The 19601-nt window shown below is 41.7% G+C and overlaps 1 protein-coding gene and 1 long non-coding RNA gene across 3 annotated transcripts in view; one reads left to right on the top strand and one right to left on the bottom strand.

The window, feature by feature from the left end:
• The window catches only part of Kiaa0319 (KIAA0319 ortholog), a 67811-nt gene extending 48657 nt beyond the window's left edge, over positions 1-19154 (bottom strand). The window contains exons 1-3 of the mRNA XM_070024457.1: positions 18881-19154; positions 8501-8579; positions 1941-2076 (exon numbers count right to left, since the gene is read on the bottom strand). Of these exons, the coding sequence (XP_069880558.1) occupies positions 1941-1983 (43 nt within the window). The 5' untranslated portion in view covers positions 1984-2076; positions 8501-8579; positions 18881-19154. The remainder of the gene's footprint in view (positions 1-1940; positions 2077-8500; positions 8580-18880) is intronic.
• LOC138828393 (uncharacterized) lies at positions 17-12105 on the top strand. 2 transcript variants are annotated; one of them, XR_011372235.1, is made up of 3 exons: positions 17-69; positions 175-343; positions 11458-12105. It is a non-coding gene; the product is annotated as an uncharacterized lncRNA (long non-coding RNA). The 2 variants fall into 2 exon arrangements; XR_011372236.1 differs by lacking the exon at positions 11458-12105 and adding an exon at positions 4937-5066.
• Positions 19155-19601: the final 447 nt, after the last annotated feature.

Here is a 19601-nt window from a genome sequence, read left to right as displayed (position 1 = left end):
TCTAACTGGAGGAAGACTTTGGTATAACTCCAGGACAGACCACATCTGTTCTGCAAATATTGCCTAACAGTGAGTTGTTTAGATAAATATACTTTAAAGCAGGGTTCTTGAAGCTAAACAGAAATTTGAGAAGTGGAACTCCTAATAACTAAGTCATTCTTCCTTTGGGCCTAGTTGCCATAGTTACTTCAGAATCAGCTACACACTCCAGAAAACTCTTGAAGGACCATTCAACTCCTGGGAGCTAGGAGACCTATCAATGACGTTCACATTCTCTACAAATCCTAGCCAAATCAAGAACACAGAGGCCCAGAATGACTGTTTATATATCAATAATATCATTGTAAGTATTTAAAGGTAAGAAAGAAAAAGAAGACAAGCTAAATGTGAATAACATTAGTGGAACTCAGTAACTCTATTTAAAAATTTGAATCAGTAGAAAACACCTCACAAGAAAAGGGCACAGGAAGAAATAAAAAGGTAGGGATTTGATTAGAAAAAAATGAATGGCTAGACACTGATGATACAATATTAGATATAACAATATAAGTACTTATGACAGTTATCACAGTATAGAGTATATTAAACATGAAAAAGGGATATTTTTTCCTTTCACACTAAGCAGTGTTGAATATTGGGTGGGATGTACTCTGTAGGGCATAGCAGTGCTTTTCCAATGGCAGAACTTTCTGAAGTGGCCCTTGTATCATTTAAAGTGACACTTCTCAAAATTTAGGTGTTTCTGAATCATCCTCAGCATCATTATGGCTCTACATCATTTTGACAAACTCCATACATAAAAACAGTTTCTCTAGCTACATCTCTATTTTCAATTACTGCTACATCCAAATAGGTTCAGATCTGAGGCTCACCAAACATTTCATGATGTAAATGTATTCCTGATAAGCAAAACTGGGTATGGAAAAAAATCATATATATGGAAAAATGGAAAAATCATATATATAATACATATGCTTATATATAAAATATTAAATATATAAACTATACTATAAATTTATAAATTATATATTGTATCTACAAATAAGTTTATATATATATAAATATATGTATTTACACATATATATGGACATTTTGATCCTTGCAAAAAGACCTATTGTTAAGTTAGTGGCTTACACATGCAATCTGAGCTACTCAGGCAGCTGAGTTCTGAGTTTTATGGTTCAAAGGCAGGAAAGCCCATGAGACTCATCTCCAACTACTCAAAAAAATCCATATGTGATGCTATGGCTCAGGTGTACAATGCTAGCTTTTTCTTTTTTTTTTTTCAGTAGTAGGCTTTGAACTCTGGGCCTGGTGCTGTCCCTGAGCTATTCAGCTCAAGGTAAGTGCTCTACCACTTGAGCCACAGCACCACTTTTGGTTTTCTGGTGGTTAATTAGAAACAAGAGTCTCATGGACTTTCCTGCCTGGGCTGGCTTTGAACCGTGATCCTCAGATCTCAGCATCCTGAGTAGCTAGGATTACAGGTGTGAGCCACTAGCCCCTGGCATGAAATTCTTTTAAATATTCATATGTAGCCTCTTCCCCCTAGAATACATAAAATAAGGCTCATGCCTGTAATCCTAGCTACTCAGGAGGCTGAGATCTGAGGATTGCAGTTCAAAGCCAGCCCAGGCAGGAAAGTCCATGAGACTCTTATCTCAAGTGGTAGAGCACTCACCTTAAGCTGAAGAGTTCAGGAACAGCGTGGAGGCCCAGAGTTCAAGCCCCACGACCAACCAAAAAATAATAAGAATAATAACAAACACATTTAATTTTTTCCCAAAAAACCACTTGTGCATGCAATATATCTTTATATGAAAAAGAACTGTACTGTAAAGCAAACATACAGCCCCATCATTTCATACTGATCTGATTTGCTTAAGACAGATGGGAAGCTCCAGCCAACCCTTGGCATCAGCAGGGTAATGGTTACCTACCTGCAACGGTCACTAGCAGCAGCACAAATGTGAGGTTGGCCATTCTGCCTCACACAGGGTGATGGCAGGCTTCCAGGGCAAAGATTTGGCACAGGCTCCCTTTGGTGTTTTTAGGAGTCAGATTTGGCCTCTAGAACTTTAAAGGAAAAAGAGACAGAAAGAAAACAGTAGGTAAATGTGGAAACATACAAATTCATTCCTGTCATTTATCCATGTCAATGTGAAGGCTGACCCATTCACTTCTTACAACTATATCCCAGGAGAAATACCCATCCAGACAAGTATGTTCAAAATAGCTAGTACAGTTCCTAGGAAGAAGTAACAAAGACCAACCGAATAAGAAAAGCTTGGCATAGAAGAGGAATCAGTCGTCATCATTGGGTTTTGGCAGAGACCCAGAGGCAGGCAGAGAAGCAGGAAGGCTTTCTAATTGAAAAAAGGAAGGCTTCAGGTGTGCATTGAGTGGCAGCTGCTATACACAAGCTAACTAGAACTGGGCCATCCTGTGATTAGCTAGGGGAGTATATCTGGCTTTCTCTGGTTGGTCCTTAATTGAATGAGGCACTAAGAACTAGGGAAGCTGACAGTTCGTAAGCAAAACTTGTAATTTGGGGCTAATCACTATAGAAGTTATTTGGCTTCTCAAATTAGAGAGAGCAATCCAGTTACCTGCATGTCTTCCTTAGAGCAGGCTGGTTATTGTAAATAAGAGATTGGTTTTCTGCACAGTTTGCTGTAGGTCATGGGCCAAAGTTCCATTTTTATATATGGTCTGGCCATTGTCCATTTGGTTTTTTGTTTGGTTGGTTGGCTTTTAATCTTCAAATAGCTGCGCAAAGGAATTTCAATTTAATATGTTCACTTGGGCATTGTTCATTTGAATGCTGAGTCTCTGAAAGCCCAAATCTATAAGATGTTGGCATAGGCCATACTGTTCTATTTTAATCAGTTCTAATGTGTAAATATTTTCTCATTTACAATCTCTGACATCAGGCTGTCTTGTAATTGTAACTGGTCACATGGCAGGGAGGAAAGAGATATCAAAAGTAGTGCATTGAACATCAACCATGCATAATTGCTGGCAAAGACCCTGAAGAATGTCCCCTCTACAAGAAGGGATTTGGGATATATCTCAGTGGTAGTGCATGTACTTAGCATATACAAGTTCCTAGATTCAACCCCCTCTTCTGTTTTCCAAGGCTTAAAAAATTACACCCTCCAAATTTTGTTAAGATGCCCAAGCAATATTGTAGTAAGGCCACCCATATCAGTAGCTGAGCCATTTGCCAGAAATTATTTGAGTTATTTGGCAGAAATGAAGAATACAAGAAAATTTAGCAAGAAATAGCGGCATGGCTCCAGTGATAGAGCACCAGCCTTGAGCAAGAAAAGCCCAGGGAGAGCTCAATTTCCTGAGTTCAAGCCCCAGCAACAGCGCGCGCGCGCACGCACACACACACACACACACACACACACACACACACACACACACACACACACACACACACACACACACACACACACACACACACACACACACACACACACACACACACAGAGTGAACTAATTTGGCTGGCATTCTACCACTTGAGCAACAGCTCCACTTCTGGCATTTTGCTAGTTAATTGGAAATAAGTGTCTCTCAAATTTGTACAACTAAAATCTTGCTAATGAGAAAAAAAATCACAAAAAAAAAGAAACTCAAACCAGTTTAATTCTGCAACATTAGGGACATTCTTTTTTTTTTTTTTTTTTTTTTTTTTGGTCGGTCATGGAGCCTGAACTCTGGGCCTGGGCGCTGTCTCTCAGCTCTTCAGCTCAAGGCTAGCGCTCTACCACTTGAGCCTTAGTGCCACTTGTGGCTTTTTCTGCTTATGTGGTGCTGAGGAATCAAACCCAGGGCCTCATGCATGCAAAGCAAGCACTCTACCACTGAACCACCTTCCCAGCCCCTAGGACATTTTTTTTTTTTTTTTTTTTTTTTTGGTGAAAATACCGAACAGAGGGGTCACAATTACATGGGCAGGTAATGAGTGCATTTATCAAGCATTGTTGCCTCCTCCTTTGTTTCCCCTTACCATCCCTTTTCATCTTCCCCTCCCTCCCCTGCCCAGGACATTCTTATACCTGTTTTATGTGGTAACTGTAGCTGTGAGAAGTGGCCTAGATATGGCTAATTTGGACTGCCAACTATGCTGTCTCTCCCCAGAAAGCCTGAATGCATAACAGGGAGATAAAAAGCTGACACCACTTGTGACACTTTGCTTATAGGTGCAACACTTCAACCAATTTATTTCAGTTGATTTTCTGAATCCCCACTGATTTATAAGCAATATTTACTGGAACCAGGAACAATTTGTTTACAAGAAAAAGAACACAAAGAATTGTTACACTCAAGTGAGAAAAGGAACCCAGGCAAAAGAAAGGCTTTGAAAACAATCCATTTATATAAAAAACAAAAGGGGGGAGGAAGTAGATTTTTTTAGTTTAATGTTCAAATTCAGTAATTTTTATTTCCATGAGATGGAATAACCATGCTGCTCAGAAACAAATTATTTTTCAGAGTCTGCTGACAGCTTTCAGTATATTGGGGGGAAAAAAGTACTGTATGCTATAGCCAGAATTCAACATAACCAGAAGCTGGTAATTGCTTCCTAACTGACCTTAGGTTTTGGTAAGATTTGCCCATAGCTATCCTGTGGAGAATAGAAGGAATATTCTTCTGGTATTTCTGTTTCACTACAATTGAGTTTACTTTTGGTGCTAGAAAAAGTCACAGTAGACATGGTGAACTGAAACCCTTTTGTACAACTACCTAAGGGACAATAAAACAAAATAAATTATATTGAATGGAAAAAAGCAGTCACAGTAAATATACTTTCCTTGGCTTTCCGAACAACTTCCAAACTTGTAGCCCAGGGCTACAAGATCACAACTGGAACCTTGTATTAAAGTTAAAATAAACATTTGATTCCTTTTTGGTTTTTTTTTTAAGTTTTAGCAAGAATTTATTTAAGTAATGGAGTTAAAGTGGAGAGAAACAGAAAAGAGGGAGAAACTTGACAGTCTTACAGGGGGACAGAAAAAAAGATGGATCTGCTGCCAGGAGGCTTCAACATGCAAAGAGAGTGCCATTTTCGATTGGCAGCAGGAGTACAAATCACACAGTAGCAATTCCCTGGCTGCTTCAACCAGAGCAACCCAAATATAGTTCTCACCTGACTGAAAAGTCCCCACGGCCTACCACCAAAATTACATGGATTCCAGTTGCTGTTAACCAGAATGCTGCCAGATTAACTGGCTTAACTGGTTCGCAATCCTGTTCTGTATTTCCTTGGCCAATAATAAAACACCAAGGAAAAGGTTAAAAACTGATTTTCAACATATTTTGCCAATGGTGATAGGAAGTGGGAGGGAGTCAAGATTCTGGAGATCAATATGCAAAAATATGCAGAATGACTTCACACGTCCAAAAACAATCATTTTGGCACTCAGATTGCCACAGTACAGAGCTTGGTTTTAATCTTAGCTAGGAAGATCTCAAAGAGGAGGCCTCTTTAGGTATTTTTCCCCCCTAAAACAAATGCTGATCAACCATGATCATAGTTTTGCTTCTTTTCTATTTTCATCTTTTCCTAAAGACAATTGCACTATTCTGTGTCTGCCCTAACAAAATATCAGCCTGGGTGGCTTAAACAGCAGAATCTATTTTCTCCAGAACAGCAGCTCTGGAGGCGGGAAGTCCAGCCTCCTCTGGATCAAGGTCCAGCAGAATTTGTTTCTGGGCGGCTGCAGAGGAGAGGCTACCATCTCTTATTGTGTGAACATTAATGCTATCAGATCAGAGACTCACCTTATTGAATCATAATTACCTCCATAAACGCCTCACCTCCAAATATAGTTACATTTTGGATTTAGACATCAACATATTGGGTATGGGACAATAAGCATTCAGTACATATAGCACCTATCCCAGATACCTAGGCATTCAACTTACATACATCTCCATCAGTGGCTGGACTGCAGGCTCTTCCGCAGTTCTTTTGGTCTCTGCAGCCCTCCACCATCCACAGTTTCAGTTCCCAGCCTTTCTTGAGAAGTTTTTAGCCCCTTTCTAGTTGCTACATATACTTGGAACTAGTGTCATCTTCTGTTTGTGAAACCATTTAGCCCATTCTACCCATGAGAAAAGACCACAGCAGGCAATAAAAACACCCAAACAGGGCTGGGAAGGTGGCTCAGTGGTAGAGCGCTTGCCTTGCATGCCTGAGGCCCTGGGTTTCATTCCTCAGCACCACATAAGCAAAAAGAAAAAAGCCGGAGATGGCGCTGTGGCTCAAGTGGTAGAGCGCTAGCCTTGAACTGAAGAGCTGAGGGACAGCGCCCAGGCCGAGGTCAAGGCCTCACGACCGGACCCAAAAAATAAACAAAAAAAAAACCACCCAAACAGTCGGGTGCTGGTGACTTACATCTGTAATTCCAGCTACTCTGGAGGAGGCTGAGATCTAAGGATAATGGTTTGAAGCCAGCCTGGATAGACAAATTTGATAGACTTTTCTCTCTAATTTACTAGAGTTATTACGGATCAAGTGGTACAATGAGTGAAAAAGCCTGAGTGAAAAATCTTAAGTGAAAAAGCTAAAAGAGAGAACCCAGGCCCTGAGTACAAAAAAAAAAAAAAGAAACAACATGCTTGAACAAGGCTTTAGTGGGACTTCTGCCACAATAGAAGGGAGCAATGGAGGTCTCCCAGGCTGACCCAATGTGAAGGAAGGTCGTTTTATATAGCCCACCCCACATGAGCAGTCTCATTATCTGCTAACTTTTTCTTAAATCATGTCAGTTTGCAAAGATGTTCTGGGTCTGCCTGTCCTAGCTGTTATGTTAGAAGTACTCTTTCCAAACAGAATAGGAATTGATGTGAAATGGGTTGGGACAGCTACTATTCCCCTGGGGGGATACTACTTGGAAACCTTGCCATTATTATCATCACCTTAGCATGAAACTACTGCAGCCTGGATCTAACTTTACCATGAGATTGAAAGATTTATAGGCTCCAAAAAATTAAAAGAAGTACAATTACTACTAAGGAGCCAACCAAGGTTAGAAAGTAAGTTAAGCTTGGGAGAGCTTCCTTAATCACTGTGTAGAGAGTAGACCTATTACTAACAAGGAAATAAATGCTTTGGTATGTCTTGTTATGATTGAAGCCTTATCACTCACCAATTAGAACCTACTTGCAGTGCAAAGGTAGAAAAGTAGAAAGTAGAAAAAGTAGAAAGGCCTTTGGGATCATAAGTCAGATCCCCAAAACATCTGTGTGCATGTACATGTGTGTGCATATACACACATGCACAAGCACACACATACCCATAGTTTCTGACTAAATGTGATGAGTGGCACTGAAAAGAAGGTAATGCAGAAAATCCTTGTAGAGGCACTCAGAGCTCCTCCTTTATGGAGCTCACAGTCACAATGTTCTCAAAGAATGAAGGAGAGAAAAGACCCAGAAAAAAATCTAGACAACACACATAGCTAGATGCCAAGGCGCAGACGTAAAATTTGTCAAGTTTTTAGAAACTTTTCCACGGAAAGTTGATGGAGCAATGTAAATTCTGGCTAACTTGTGCCAACCAACACAGAGGATTACTGAGGATTTTACCAACCAACACAGAGGATTACTGAGGATTTTACTGGCAACAGAAATAATGCTTTACAATTGCATTATAAAATTACTCCCTATTAGGAAATCAAACAGAATTAAGGAAAACATGATCTGGTATTGTGTGTGTGTGTGTGTGTGTGTGTGTGTGTGTGTGTGTGTGTGTGTGTGTGTGTGTGTGTGTGTGTGTGTGTGTGTGTGTGTGTGTGTGTGTGTGTGTGTGTGTGTGTGTGTGTGTGTGTGTGTGTGTGTGTGTGTGTGTGTGTGTGTGTGTGTGTGTCCTGCGGCTTGAACTCTGTGCCTGGGAACTGTCTCTAAGCTTTTTTTGCTCGAGGCTATCACTTGAGAATAGCTCCACTTTCAACTTTTTTGAAGGTTTATTGGAGAGATGAGTCTCACAGGAGCTGGGAATGTGGCTTAGTGGTAGAGTGCCTAACATGCATGAAGCCCTGGGTTCAATTCCTCAGTACCACATAAACAGAAAAAGCCAGAAGTGGAGCTGTGGATCAAGTGGTAGAGTGCTAGTCATGAGCAAAAGAAACTCAGGGACAGTGCTTAAGCCCTGAGTTCAAGTCCAGGACTGCCTCCCCCCCCCCCCCCAAAAAAAAGTCCTACAGACTTTCCTGCCCAGTCTGGCAGATCTTAGCCTCCTAAGTAGTTAGGATTGATTACAGCATAAGGCACGGGTGCCCAGCTTTGTCATTGGTTTTTAAACACAAGAAGGGCATTTGTGAAAAATAAGGAATAAACAGATTCTGTGAACTCCAAAAGGAGGGCTGGGGAGCCACTAGAAAAAAAAAATCCAGGCAGAAACATCCAACTCTGCTTTTTTCAACTCTTTAAGCATCAGATTATTAGGAAGTGGAGGAGACAGTGACAGCACAGAGGTTTCCTTACCCCCAAACATCAAATAGGAGAAGAGAAACATCAGCCCACTGTGACTTTGGTTTCTGCATCAACAATGGATGGAAAATATCTAGAAAAAAATGAAAGAAATGGATTTATACTGAATACATATAGAATTTTAATCTTTATATCCTAAAAAATACAGTATAAGAACTATTTACATATTATTTACATGGTATTAGGTATTGTTAGTAACTTAGAGAAGGCTTAAGGCACATAGGAGGATACATATAGGTTCCATATAAATACTACTATTTATATAAGATTACAGCATTTGGATATTTTGTTATGGGTGGGTAAGTGATGGGAAGCAATCTAAGAACCAATCCCTCAGGAATATTGAGGGGAAATGGAGAGGATCATGTGGAAAAAAAAAAACTGAGAACAGTCTAGAAGAACTGAGGGCAGCTCTCTCCGATTTCTAGCCAGAAACAAATATGAATTCTATAAATTCAAGAAACTGAATTCTGCCTATAATCAGAATGATGTAGACTCTAGACCATTCAAATGGCAACTTGATCTGACTCTAGTAAGATACTAATAAATGCTGATAAGTGGGTGTTGTTTCAAGCCACTAAAATTTGCAGCAAATTATTGCATAGCAACATCAAACTAATGCAGCTGGCAGGTAGGCAGGCTTGACTGACATTATAAACATTATGAAAAGCTTCACAAATATTACAAAGGCCTAGAGGCGCTAATGAGACAGATTAATAAGAGCTAAGAGAAACCAGAGCCAAACCAATGCAAGACTGAAAACAAGTGGCAGAAGGATTGCTAAGATATGCATCATCATAGGGAGTTTCAACATGTGCTCTTTCATACCTTCTTTTTTATGCCAAATGGGGCATAATTATATATAACAAAACCATGTATTTTCTTCATGTGGTACTGCTGAGCTTTGAACTGAGGACCACCCTTACATTCTTGCTCAGCTTGCTCTCTCATAGCTGGTACTACTCTTACTACTTGAGCCATGCAGCTAGCCCTATTTTTGCTGTTTTTTTTTTTTTTGGGGGGGGGTCCGGTCATGGGGCCTGAACTCTAGGCCTGGGCACTGTCCCTCAGCTCTTCAGCTCAAGGCTAGCGTTCTACCACTTGAGCCACAGCGCCACTTCCAGCTTTTTTCTTTTTGCTTATGTGGTGCTGAGGAATCGAACCCAGGGCCTCAGGCATGCAAGGCAAGTGCTCTACCACTGAGCCACCTTTCTAGCCCCTTGCTGGTTATTTTGGAGATGAAGTCTCATGGACTTTTCTGCCTGATATCAAATTGTGATTCCAGAACTCAGTCTTACAAAAACCTAGGATTATAAGAATATGCCACTGGCACTCAACCCAAAAGACATTTTTTTTAAATTGATACACAGTTAAGCTCAAAAGAAAGAAAATCTCTAAATACTATAATATCAAAAAAGCAAAGGGAAAAGTCAGGAGTTGGTATTGTGGAGTCCCCACAAGAGTTTAGGTCCTGAATAGGGATCCTGGGAGACAGAACTGAGGTTTCTCAATGATTACTTGGAAGAGGACATATGATCTCCGGGACAAGAGAGCTGGAACTGAGCTCTGAGTTCAACAGATGAAGGTCTGATCCCCAAACATCTGTTTCAAGATTTCTGTCTGCCTATCAGCTTAAGGAAGAAGGAAGGATCTTTGCCATCTATGAAAATCCTTGGGTCAAATATAATTTACCCAGGGAAATTAGGTCCCCAGGTCCTCAGAGTATGTAGGTATCAAACCCAAATGTAGTTACCTGTATAATGTAGGAGACCAGTTTGAGAAACTAATGAAAGAACCAGTCAGATAGCTAGCCCGAAGCATGAAATCTGAAGAAGATGACACTTGCCCAACACAGAGCAAGAGAACAACAGAAAACGAATTCCTACTAAATAAAAGTTTCTTAAAAGGTTGGAATACAGCCAGGGAGCAAACCAATACAAGAAAGAAGTGACAGATGTTACAACATAGGAGAAAGAACTGGAAGAACTATCAGAAAGCTATGATAGGCTTCTTGCTTATGCCGAAGCCTTAATAGCAGCCCTGCCTCTTTGAACACTACACAAATGCTTGGAGGAAGCTACATAGAAACCATAAATGTTTGCTGCCAAACCACAATTCTGGCTCTAGAAGTGACTAGTTCAGTCATGACTCTCTATTTGGTCGGTTGTGAGGCTTGAACTCTGGGCCTAGGCACTGTCCCTAAATGCTTCAGTTCAAAGCCAGCACTCTACCATTTGAGTCACAGCACCACTTCCAGAAATAAGAGTCTCACAGACTTTTCTGCCTTGGCTAGCTTTGAACCATGATCCTCAGATCTCAGCCTCCTGAGTAGCTAGGTTACAGGCTTGAGCCACCAGCTCTCAGCTAGCCATGACTCTTCCAATCAGCTTGCACAGCCTTCACAAGCTCCAGTTTACTGGAGATGACCCTACAGCCATTTTCTCTCAGGCCATGGGGGGAGAACATCTCCTAGTGGCCCAGCAAGATTATGATTGGTACAAGTACAATCCCTCATTTCCATAAGTTAGTATGAATAGTGAAAGCTTGATCTTCCATTTGCAGGATGAAAAGCAGTGTTATGCAAAAGGGTAGTGCAAACACCTTCCTTCTCCCTACATTATCAGGCTGTTTAGCTCAGTTTTGTTTTTTGTTTTTGCCAGTCCTGGGGCTTGAACTCAGGGCATGGGCCCTGTCCCTCAGCTTCTTTTGCTCAAGGCTAGCATTCTCCCACTTGAGCCACAGTGCCACTTCCAGCTTTTTCTGTTTATGTGATACTGAGGAATCGAACCCAAGCTTCATGCATGCTAGATAAGCACACCACCACTAAGCCACATTCCCAGCCCACTTAGCTTGCTTTTTTAACTAGGAGATCTTCTCTGCCCTGGTAGTATTACACTTTACGATTTCTCTCAAGTGGTCTTTTCTTACCTACTTTTGATTTTTGTCATTAGTAGACTTGGATGAGCTTTGAAATATGAAGATGACAGTAGAGATGGTGTCAGGACAATAGTGATGGTGAAGGCAGAAACTTACATCTTGTCAACAAGAATGCATCTGAAGAGTTCCAGAGCAGTGGGAACAGAAATGAAAAGAAGCAGAAGAGATAGATGATGAGATACTGTGGATCCTAACACCCAGAGAAATTCTGGGGGTGCTGATAAACCTAAAGGACTAAGGATGCCTATAAAACCATAGGCCCAAAATGTATAGTATTAGTATCTGTTATTGTGTAAGGGTCCTAACAGCCTAGACCTCTGAGCAGGAACACTAGCCACAGTAGAAGTGGAGGGTGTCAACTCCTGAGTCCTATACAACAGCTGTAATATCAGCTGGTGATGCCTGATGATGGAAGTTGAGAATTACAAGAGCTCTCAAGTGCCCTAGCTTTTTGTCTGCCAGTCCAGCTCCTATGCTTGAAGCACTCAAGGATCCAGAACTGTCAATGAATTGCTTCTCAGCTACTTCTGGGTAGGTAAAATAAAAGGACTACATCTAGCCAGTTCGTAAAATGAATAAGCTAGTAGGTTCTTAAATGCACAGCATAAAGACAATAGTTTTAAATACTATAGTATATACTCAAAGTACATTGAGAATGTATCTTAAATGTTCTTTACACATATATCAAGTTGTATATAATAAATATAAATACATGTAATTTTTGTCAACCATACTTCAATAAAGCAGAGGGAAAAGAGGAAAGATAATGGTCAAGAATATTTCAGAATTGATTTAAAAAATTCTCATGTCTAAAAAGGACAAGTTCTTAGCAGGTGCTATGGCTTAAACTTATATGTCTCCTCAATATTCATACTGGATCTTAAACTCCAATGGTCACTGTGTTCAGAATTGGGGGATGTGAGTAGTGATTATTAAAGCAAAATCCTCTGCCAGGCGCTGGTAGCTCACACCTATAATCCTAGCTACTCAGGAGGCTGAGATCTGAGGATCACAGTTGAAAGACAGCCCAAGCAGGAAAGTCTGTGAGACTCTTATCTCCAATAAACCACTAGAAAATCAGAAGTGGTGCTGTAGCTCCAGTGGTAGAGCGCTGGCCTTGAGCTGAAGAGCGCAGGGACAGCGCCCAAGCCCCACCACCACCAACAACAACAAAAAAGTAAAGTCCTGGGGCTGGGAAGGTGGCTCAGTGGTAGAGCGCTTGCCTTGCATGCATGAGGCCCTGGGTTCAATTCCTCAGCACCACATAAGCAAAAAGAAAAAAGCCAGAAGTGGTGCTGTGGCTCAAGTGGTACAGCGCTAACCTTGAGCTGAAGAGCTGAGGAACAGTGCTCAGGCCCCACGACTGGACCCAAAAAAAAAAAAAAAAAAAAAGTTAAGTCCTAATAATAATGAAGTCAGCAACCTTCAGAAGCACTGGGAGGAACTAGCTAGGCCCTTCCCCCCTTCAGTTCCTTTTGCTTGTAAAGACTCCAGCATGAATGACTGCATTATGATTGGTGTAAGCACAATCCTTCATTTGCATGAAGGTGCAGAAACCAGGTCCTTAGCAGATACCAGGCCTGCCAGTACCATCATCTTTAACCTTTAACCACCCAGCCCCCAGAACTTAGAAAGAAATAAATTCCTACTATTTATAAATTACTCGGCCTCAGTTTTTTGTTTTGTTTGATTTTGGTTTTGTGTGTGTGTGTGTGTCCCTAAATGCTTGAACTCAGAGCCTGAATGCTGTGCCTGAGTTATTTTGCTCAAAGCTATCATCCTATTACTGAGCTAGCTTTTTGATGATTAATTGGAATGTTAGTCTCACAGACTTTCCTGCCCAGGCTGGCTTTGAACCTGGATGCTCAGATCGAAGCCTCCAGAGTAATTAGGATTACAGGTGAGAGTTAGACAGGATTTTGTTTTGTTTTGTTTTGTTTTTGCAAGAGCAACACACCAGGCCTAAAACCAAAAGGGAAGAATAAAATTATTTCTAAATTTACTAACTTTAAACTATACAGCACTAAAAACAAAGGGTAATTCTTACAAAGAGCCAGAGGTAAAAGAATATCACAGAAAAGAACAATCCGGCTTATCTCAAAAAACAAAACAATAATTAGGCAGAAAGAGATTTTTATCTGCAGCTATAGCCATTAGAAGATAATGGAAATAAAATCTCCAAATTATAAGGGATAAAATAATACCAAATTAGAACTGGTCACTAGTGGCTCATACCTATCATCTTAGCAACTCAGGAGACATAACTGAGGATGATGGCTTGAAGCTAGCCTTGGCAGACAAATCTAAGAGATTACTCTTTCTAGTTAACCAGCAAAATTCTGGAAGTAGTATTGCTCAACTGTTAGAGCACCAGCCATCAGCAAAAAGCTAAGAGAAGAAAAGAGGAAACCCCTCAATTCAAGCTTCAGTAATGGCACACACACACACACGCGCACACACACACACGCACACACACACACACACACACACAAACAACAAAATGTGCCAAATCAAATTGGTTGCTTACACCTATAATCCTAAAGGAGGCTAAAATATGATTATCATGGTTCAGAGCTAGCCTAGGCAGAGAAAACCTCTAGACTCTATTTTTTTTTTTTTTTTTGTGGGTTGTGGGGCTTGAACTCTGGGCCTGGGCGCTGTCCCTCAGCTCTTCAGCTCAAGGCAAGCGCTCTACCACTTGAGCTACAGTGCCACTTCCAGTTTTCTGGTGGTTTATTGGAGATAGGAGTCTCACGGTCTCTCCTGCCCGGGCTGGCTTTGAACCGCGATCCTCAGATCTCAGCCTCCTGAGTAGCTAGGATTACAGGCGTGAGCCACCAGCGCCCAGCTTAACCTCTAGATTCTAATCTCCAATTAACCAGCAAAAAGCCAGAACTAGAACTGGAGTTGTGGTTCAAGGGATACATCAACAGCTGTGTTAGAGTGAGTCAAGTAAGAGGGCAAGGCCCTGAGTTCCTAAGTTTAAGCCCCAATACTGACAGAAAGGGGGGTGGGGAGTGAAAGTAGTATTAAACCTAGTAAAAATCTCTATTTTACTTAATTATTTTATTATTTTATTGTTGTTTTGTGTACCTGGGTCTTAAACTCAGGGCCTCTCACTTTTGTTTAGTTTTTTTGAGCAGTGCAGTTGTAGCATAGCAGTAGACAGGAGAGCCCAATGAAGGTGAAGTGGGAGAGACTATTAACTGGAAGTAAATTACTCATAAACATGAAGGGGAAGTACTTTCCCATATTACGGTAGATGTGGACACCTGCAATTGCAGCTATTCCAGAGGTTGATGCAGGAAGATCACAAATTCAAGGTTAGCATGGGCAACTTATAGAGACCCTGTCTCAAAATAAAAATTAAAAAGGGGGCTGGGAAGGTAGCTCAGTGGTGGAGCGCTTGCCTTGCATGCATGAGGCCCTGGGTTCAATTCCTCAGCACCACATAAGTAAAAAGAAAAAAGCCGGAAGTGGCACTGTGGCTCAAGTGGTAGAACGCTATCCTTGAGCTGAAGAGCTGAGAGAGAGCGCCCAGGCCCAGAGTTCAGGCCCCATGACCGGACCCCCCCCAAAAAAAAAATTAAAAAGGGCTGGTGATGTATGTAGCTCAGTTATAGAACATTTATCTAGCATATGTGAAGTATATGTGAAGCTGGTGTCAATGCTTAGTATAGCAAAATTAAAAATACATACATACACAGTTTATTACTTATTTAAAAAACAAGAAGAAGAATAATCCAATAACCTATCAATTATTCCAGGCTTATTAAACTAAAATTCCCTCCTTGGAGTATTAAATATAATTGGATATTAAATTGACCTGCCTTTAGAATTATGGCTATTATAATTATTATTATCATAAAAATACTGCAAAGAAAATTTTATGCATTTTCTTTTTTCCTTTTTCTTTTTGAGACAGAGTCTGGCCTTGAACACATAGTCCTAGAACAAGCTGTGGTCATAACACAACATTTCTATTTTTACTGTCAAATTATTTTGAAGATACAGAAAATATCTTCAGAAAAGAAAATATCTTGGTAGTACAGGCCTAGTAAGACTGCACAGCACTAGTAAGACTGAAGCAGGATGATTCCAAGTTCAAGGCCATCCCAGACAATTTAGTGAGACTGTCTCAAAATAAAACTTAAAGGGCTGGGAAAGTGGCTCAGTGGTAGAGTGCTTGCCTTGCATGCATGAGACCCTGAGACAATTTAGTGAGACTGTCTCAAAATAAAACTTAAAGGGCTGGGAAAGTGGCTCAGTGGTAGAGTGCTTGCCTTGCATGCATGAGACCCTGGGTTCTATTCCTCAGCACTACATAAGGAGAAAAAGCCAGAAGTGGTGCTGTGGCTCAAGTGGTATAATGCTGGCCTTTAGCTGAAGAGCTGAGGAACAGTGCCCAGGCCCAGAGTTCAGGCCCCACGACTGACAAAAATAAATAAAATTTAAACCAGGTACCCCTGTGGCTCCACCTATAATCCTGGCTACTCAAGAAGTTGAGCTCTGAGGATAGAGGTTCAAAGCCAGCTTTGGCAGAAAAATCTGTGACATCCTTATCAACAATTAACTAGCAAAAAAGAAGCAATGGCAGGTGCTGGTGGCTCATGCCTGTAAATCCTAGCTACTCAGGAAGCTGAGATTTGAGAATATTGGTTTGAAGCCAGCCTGGGCAGGAAAGTCTGTGAGACTTTTATGTCCAATTAACCACTTAAAAACTGGAAGCAGAGGTGTAGCTCAAGTAGCAGTATGCTAGTCTTGAGCAAAAGAACACTGAGGGACAGTGTCCAGGCCATGAGATCCATGACCAAAAAAAAAGCCAGAAGCAGAGCTTGGAGCTTGGTATTAGCTGTGAGAGAAATAGCTAAGACACAATACCTGGGCCCTAAGTTCAAGTCCCACTACCAGCACACATGCACGCATACATACATACACACACATACTCATATACACATACACAAAGTTTAAAGAGTAGGGCTAAGGATGTAACTCAATGGTAGCTTATTAGCCTAGCATGCATATGGGCCTGGATTTGATCCCCACTATGGGGGGGGGTGGAAATGTCAAAAATAGTAACTTTGTTGGGGGGGCTAGTGGCTCACACCAGTAATTCTAGCTACTCAGGAGGCTAAGTTCTAAGAATTGCAGTTCGAAGCCAACCCACAGGAAAGCCTGTGAGACTCTTATATTCAATTCCAAAAAAAAAAAAAGCTGGAAGTAGAAAAGTAGTTCAAAGTGGTAAAATGCTAGTCTTGAGCACAAAAGTCCAGTGACGGTGCCTAGGCTCTAAGTCCAAGCCCCAGGACCAGCACCAAATCAAATCAATTAATCTCATTGAAATATCACTTTTTTTTGTTCTTTTTGAGATGTGGACTCATTCTGTTTCCCAGGCTGGCTTCCAACTTCTGGCCTTAGGTCATCTGCCTGTCTCAGACTCTAAAGAATACAGGTACAGCCTTTCAGTTATATTCTATGTTGTTATTTTGTGATCCTGAGGCTTGAACTCCGGGCCTCTCACCTTTGTTTAGTTTCATCACTAAATCTGGCACTCACATACAGCCTTTATTTCTTATAATAGGTCTTATTTTATTTTGCAAAATGAAGAAACTGAGGCTTCGAAAGGTATGACTCAGCCTTTAAGTGGCAGCGCCACAGCCAAACTGAGCTAGTCTATCTCCTTCATCTAGCAATCTGCAACACGCTGCTCAGAAACAGGCATGCCTAGTTTTATTTAAAACAATGACTTTCTGTTTGGCTAGGGGAGGAAACTGAGAAAATTTATCCACAAATCTTTTTTTTTTTTTTTTTGCCAGTCTTGGGAGCTTGAAAACTCAGGGCCTGGGCACTGTCCCTGAGCCTTTCTGTGCTCAAGGCTAGCACTCTACCGCTAGAGATACAATACTACTTCCGGCTTTTCTGTTTATGTGGTACTGAAGAATTGAACCCAGGACTTCATGCATGTTAGGCAAGCATTCTACCACTAAGCCACATTCCTGGTCCAAACGTGATTCTTTTATATGAAGCTCTCTTTGTTTTCAACTCATAAGGATATTGGCTGAATTATTTTTGTTACTCTGAAATAAAATGAGTCCATCATCTGTGGTTCTAAAGAGTCTGAATATAATACATTTCTATTTCCTTTTCAAATTACAGGGGGGATTTAGCTTTCTCTCTGTCCCTATTAACTGAATCGTTAGCTCTACTTTTCCTTATTTGCATTAAGTAAGAGTATAAATACAAAATAAAATTCTACATTTGGCATAACCAGAAAATGAAGTATTTGGACAGTGATCATGAATTTCAGGAATAAAGAAAAACATTCATTTCAAAATTTTGTTTTGGAGGGATTGTCTAGTGATTTTTTTTGGTCGGTTGTGTGGCTTGAACTCAGGGCCTGGGTGCTGTCCCTGAGCTTTTTCGCTCAAGGCTAGCACTCTACCACTTTGAACTACAACACCAATTGGAAACGAAGTCTCACAGACTTTCCTGCCCAGGCTGGCTTTAAACCTTGATCCTCCGACCTCAGCCTCTACGTAGCTAGGATTATAGGCGTGAGCCACCAGTGCCCCACGTTGTTTTCTATATTATTAAAACCATCATTCAACTTTGCTATTCAATCACTAGAAAAAATACCAACCCAGACAAGAAGGTTTAGAGAAACAGTAAAAATGTACACTATTGTGATAATATGGCTTTCCTCTCTCCAGACAGAATAAATGATCTTAATTAAGTAGGATGGTTCTCATTTCAGGTTTATGCTACTGATTGATATGTGACAATCCTTGGAGGAAATTCAAAAAGTGGAAGAAGAACCTTCAATAAGGTGGCTCATGACTATAATCTGAGTTATTCAGGTGGCTGAGATCTGAGGATTATGGTTCAAAGCCAGTCTGGGAAAGAAAGTCCATGAGACTCCAATTAAACACCAAAAAGTCAGAAGTGGAGCTCTGGTTCAAGTGGTAGAGTGTTAGGCTTTGAACACAAAAGCTGAGAGACAGCGCTCTAAATTCAAGCCCCAGGATCCGCACCCCAAAAAAAAAAAATCAAACTAGATATGGGAAGGAACAGAGGAAATGTAGTGAGCAAATTACAGCAAAATGAATAGTACTGAATGAAATTTAATTAAAATGATTCTTGAACCCTAAGAAATGCAGTTCATGAGACTGGGAAAATATATACACTCACATTTCCTTGCCTCCACCCTACTAAGAAACTATAGATCAATGTGTTTATGCAAGAAACGTCTTTTCCTAGAAGTCTAAAGAACCATAAGGAGGCCACCTCCCGACCTAGGGGTATCTTTGGTATCACTGCCTCCTTCGCTGTCCTTCCTTGCAGACAATCGGCCAGCTGGGCTGGGAAGTAGGCTACTGCACCGGTGTGTGCTGCGGGCAGCGCTGAAGCCAGGTGCGGCTGGCTCAGAGCATCACTCACCAGTCACACTTGCTCCTCGTCGTCCTGGCCCATCTCAGACACACAAACACGCCCTTCCGCGGAGATCACTGCCCGGCGCAGCAAGCCCATCTTGCCCCTCCGGGGGACCTTGACACAGGACTCTCTCTGGATCACCCCAGACCAGGTGAGGATGCTGCTGCCCGCTAACAGATGATTGCCTCAGCGCGCAGCTCCACGCGGGCCACCAGGGCCCAGCCGGGACAGCACCGCCGGTTGCCCGCGGTGGGACACTAGCCCGCCCCCCAGGGCAGCTTCTGAGGGCTCTGGGAAAGCGCTCGTGATTCAGCGCCTTTCGGCCCCGCCGCGGTTACCAGGGCAACGCGCGCACGCACGCGCACCACGCCTTTGGGGATGGGCAGGCACCAGCCAAGGCTCCCACTCTACCTCCCTCGGAGCGCTAAAGCGGTCAATTCCTCCTCTCCTACACCAGCCTCTTCCTACCACCGTGGTTCCTCACAGACTAGAAAATGAACACTCCTAAACTCCCAGGCCAGGGTCAAGTACCCTTTACAAATATGTCCTCAAAACAGTCACGCCAGCAGAGTGCCCGTATTTACGCCTGTAATCCTACTCAGGAGGGAGAAATCTGGAGGATCACAGTTCGATGCCAGCCAGGGGCAAGGAAGGCCGTGAAACTCCCGCCTCCCGTAAACTACTCAGAAGAAGCCAGAGATGACCCTGTGGTAGAGAGCTAGCCTTG

The sequence above is a fragment of the Dipodomys merriami genome, unplaced genomic scaffold (genome assembly GCF_024711535.1).
Source record: "Dipodomys merriami isolate MVZ:Mamm:240054 unplaced genomic scaffold, mDipMer1.0.p SCAF_16, whole genome shotgun sequence".
Classification (NCBI taxonomy): Eukaryota; Metazoa; Chordata; class Mammalia; order Rodentia; family Heteromyidae; genus Dipodomys; species Dipodomys merriami.
Note: the sequence above shows the minus strand (reverse complement) of the source record. Positions and strands in the feature narration are given on the sequence as shown.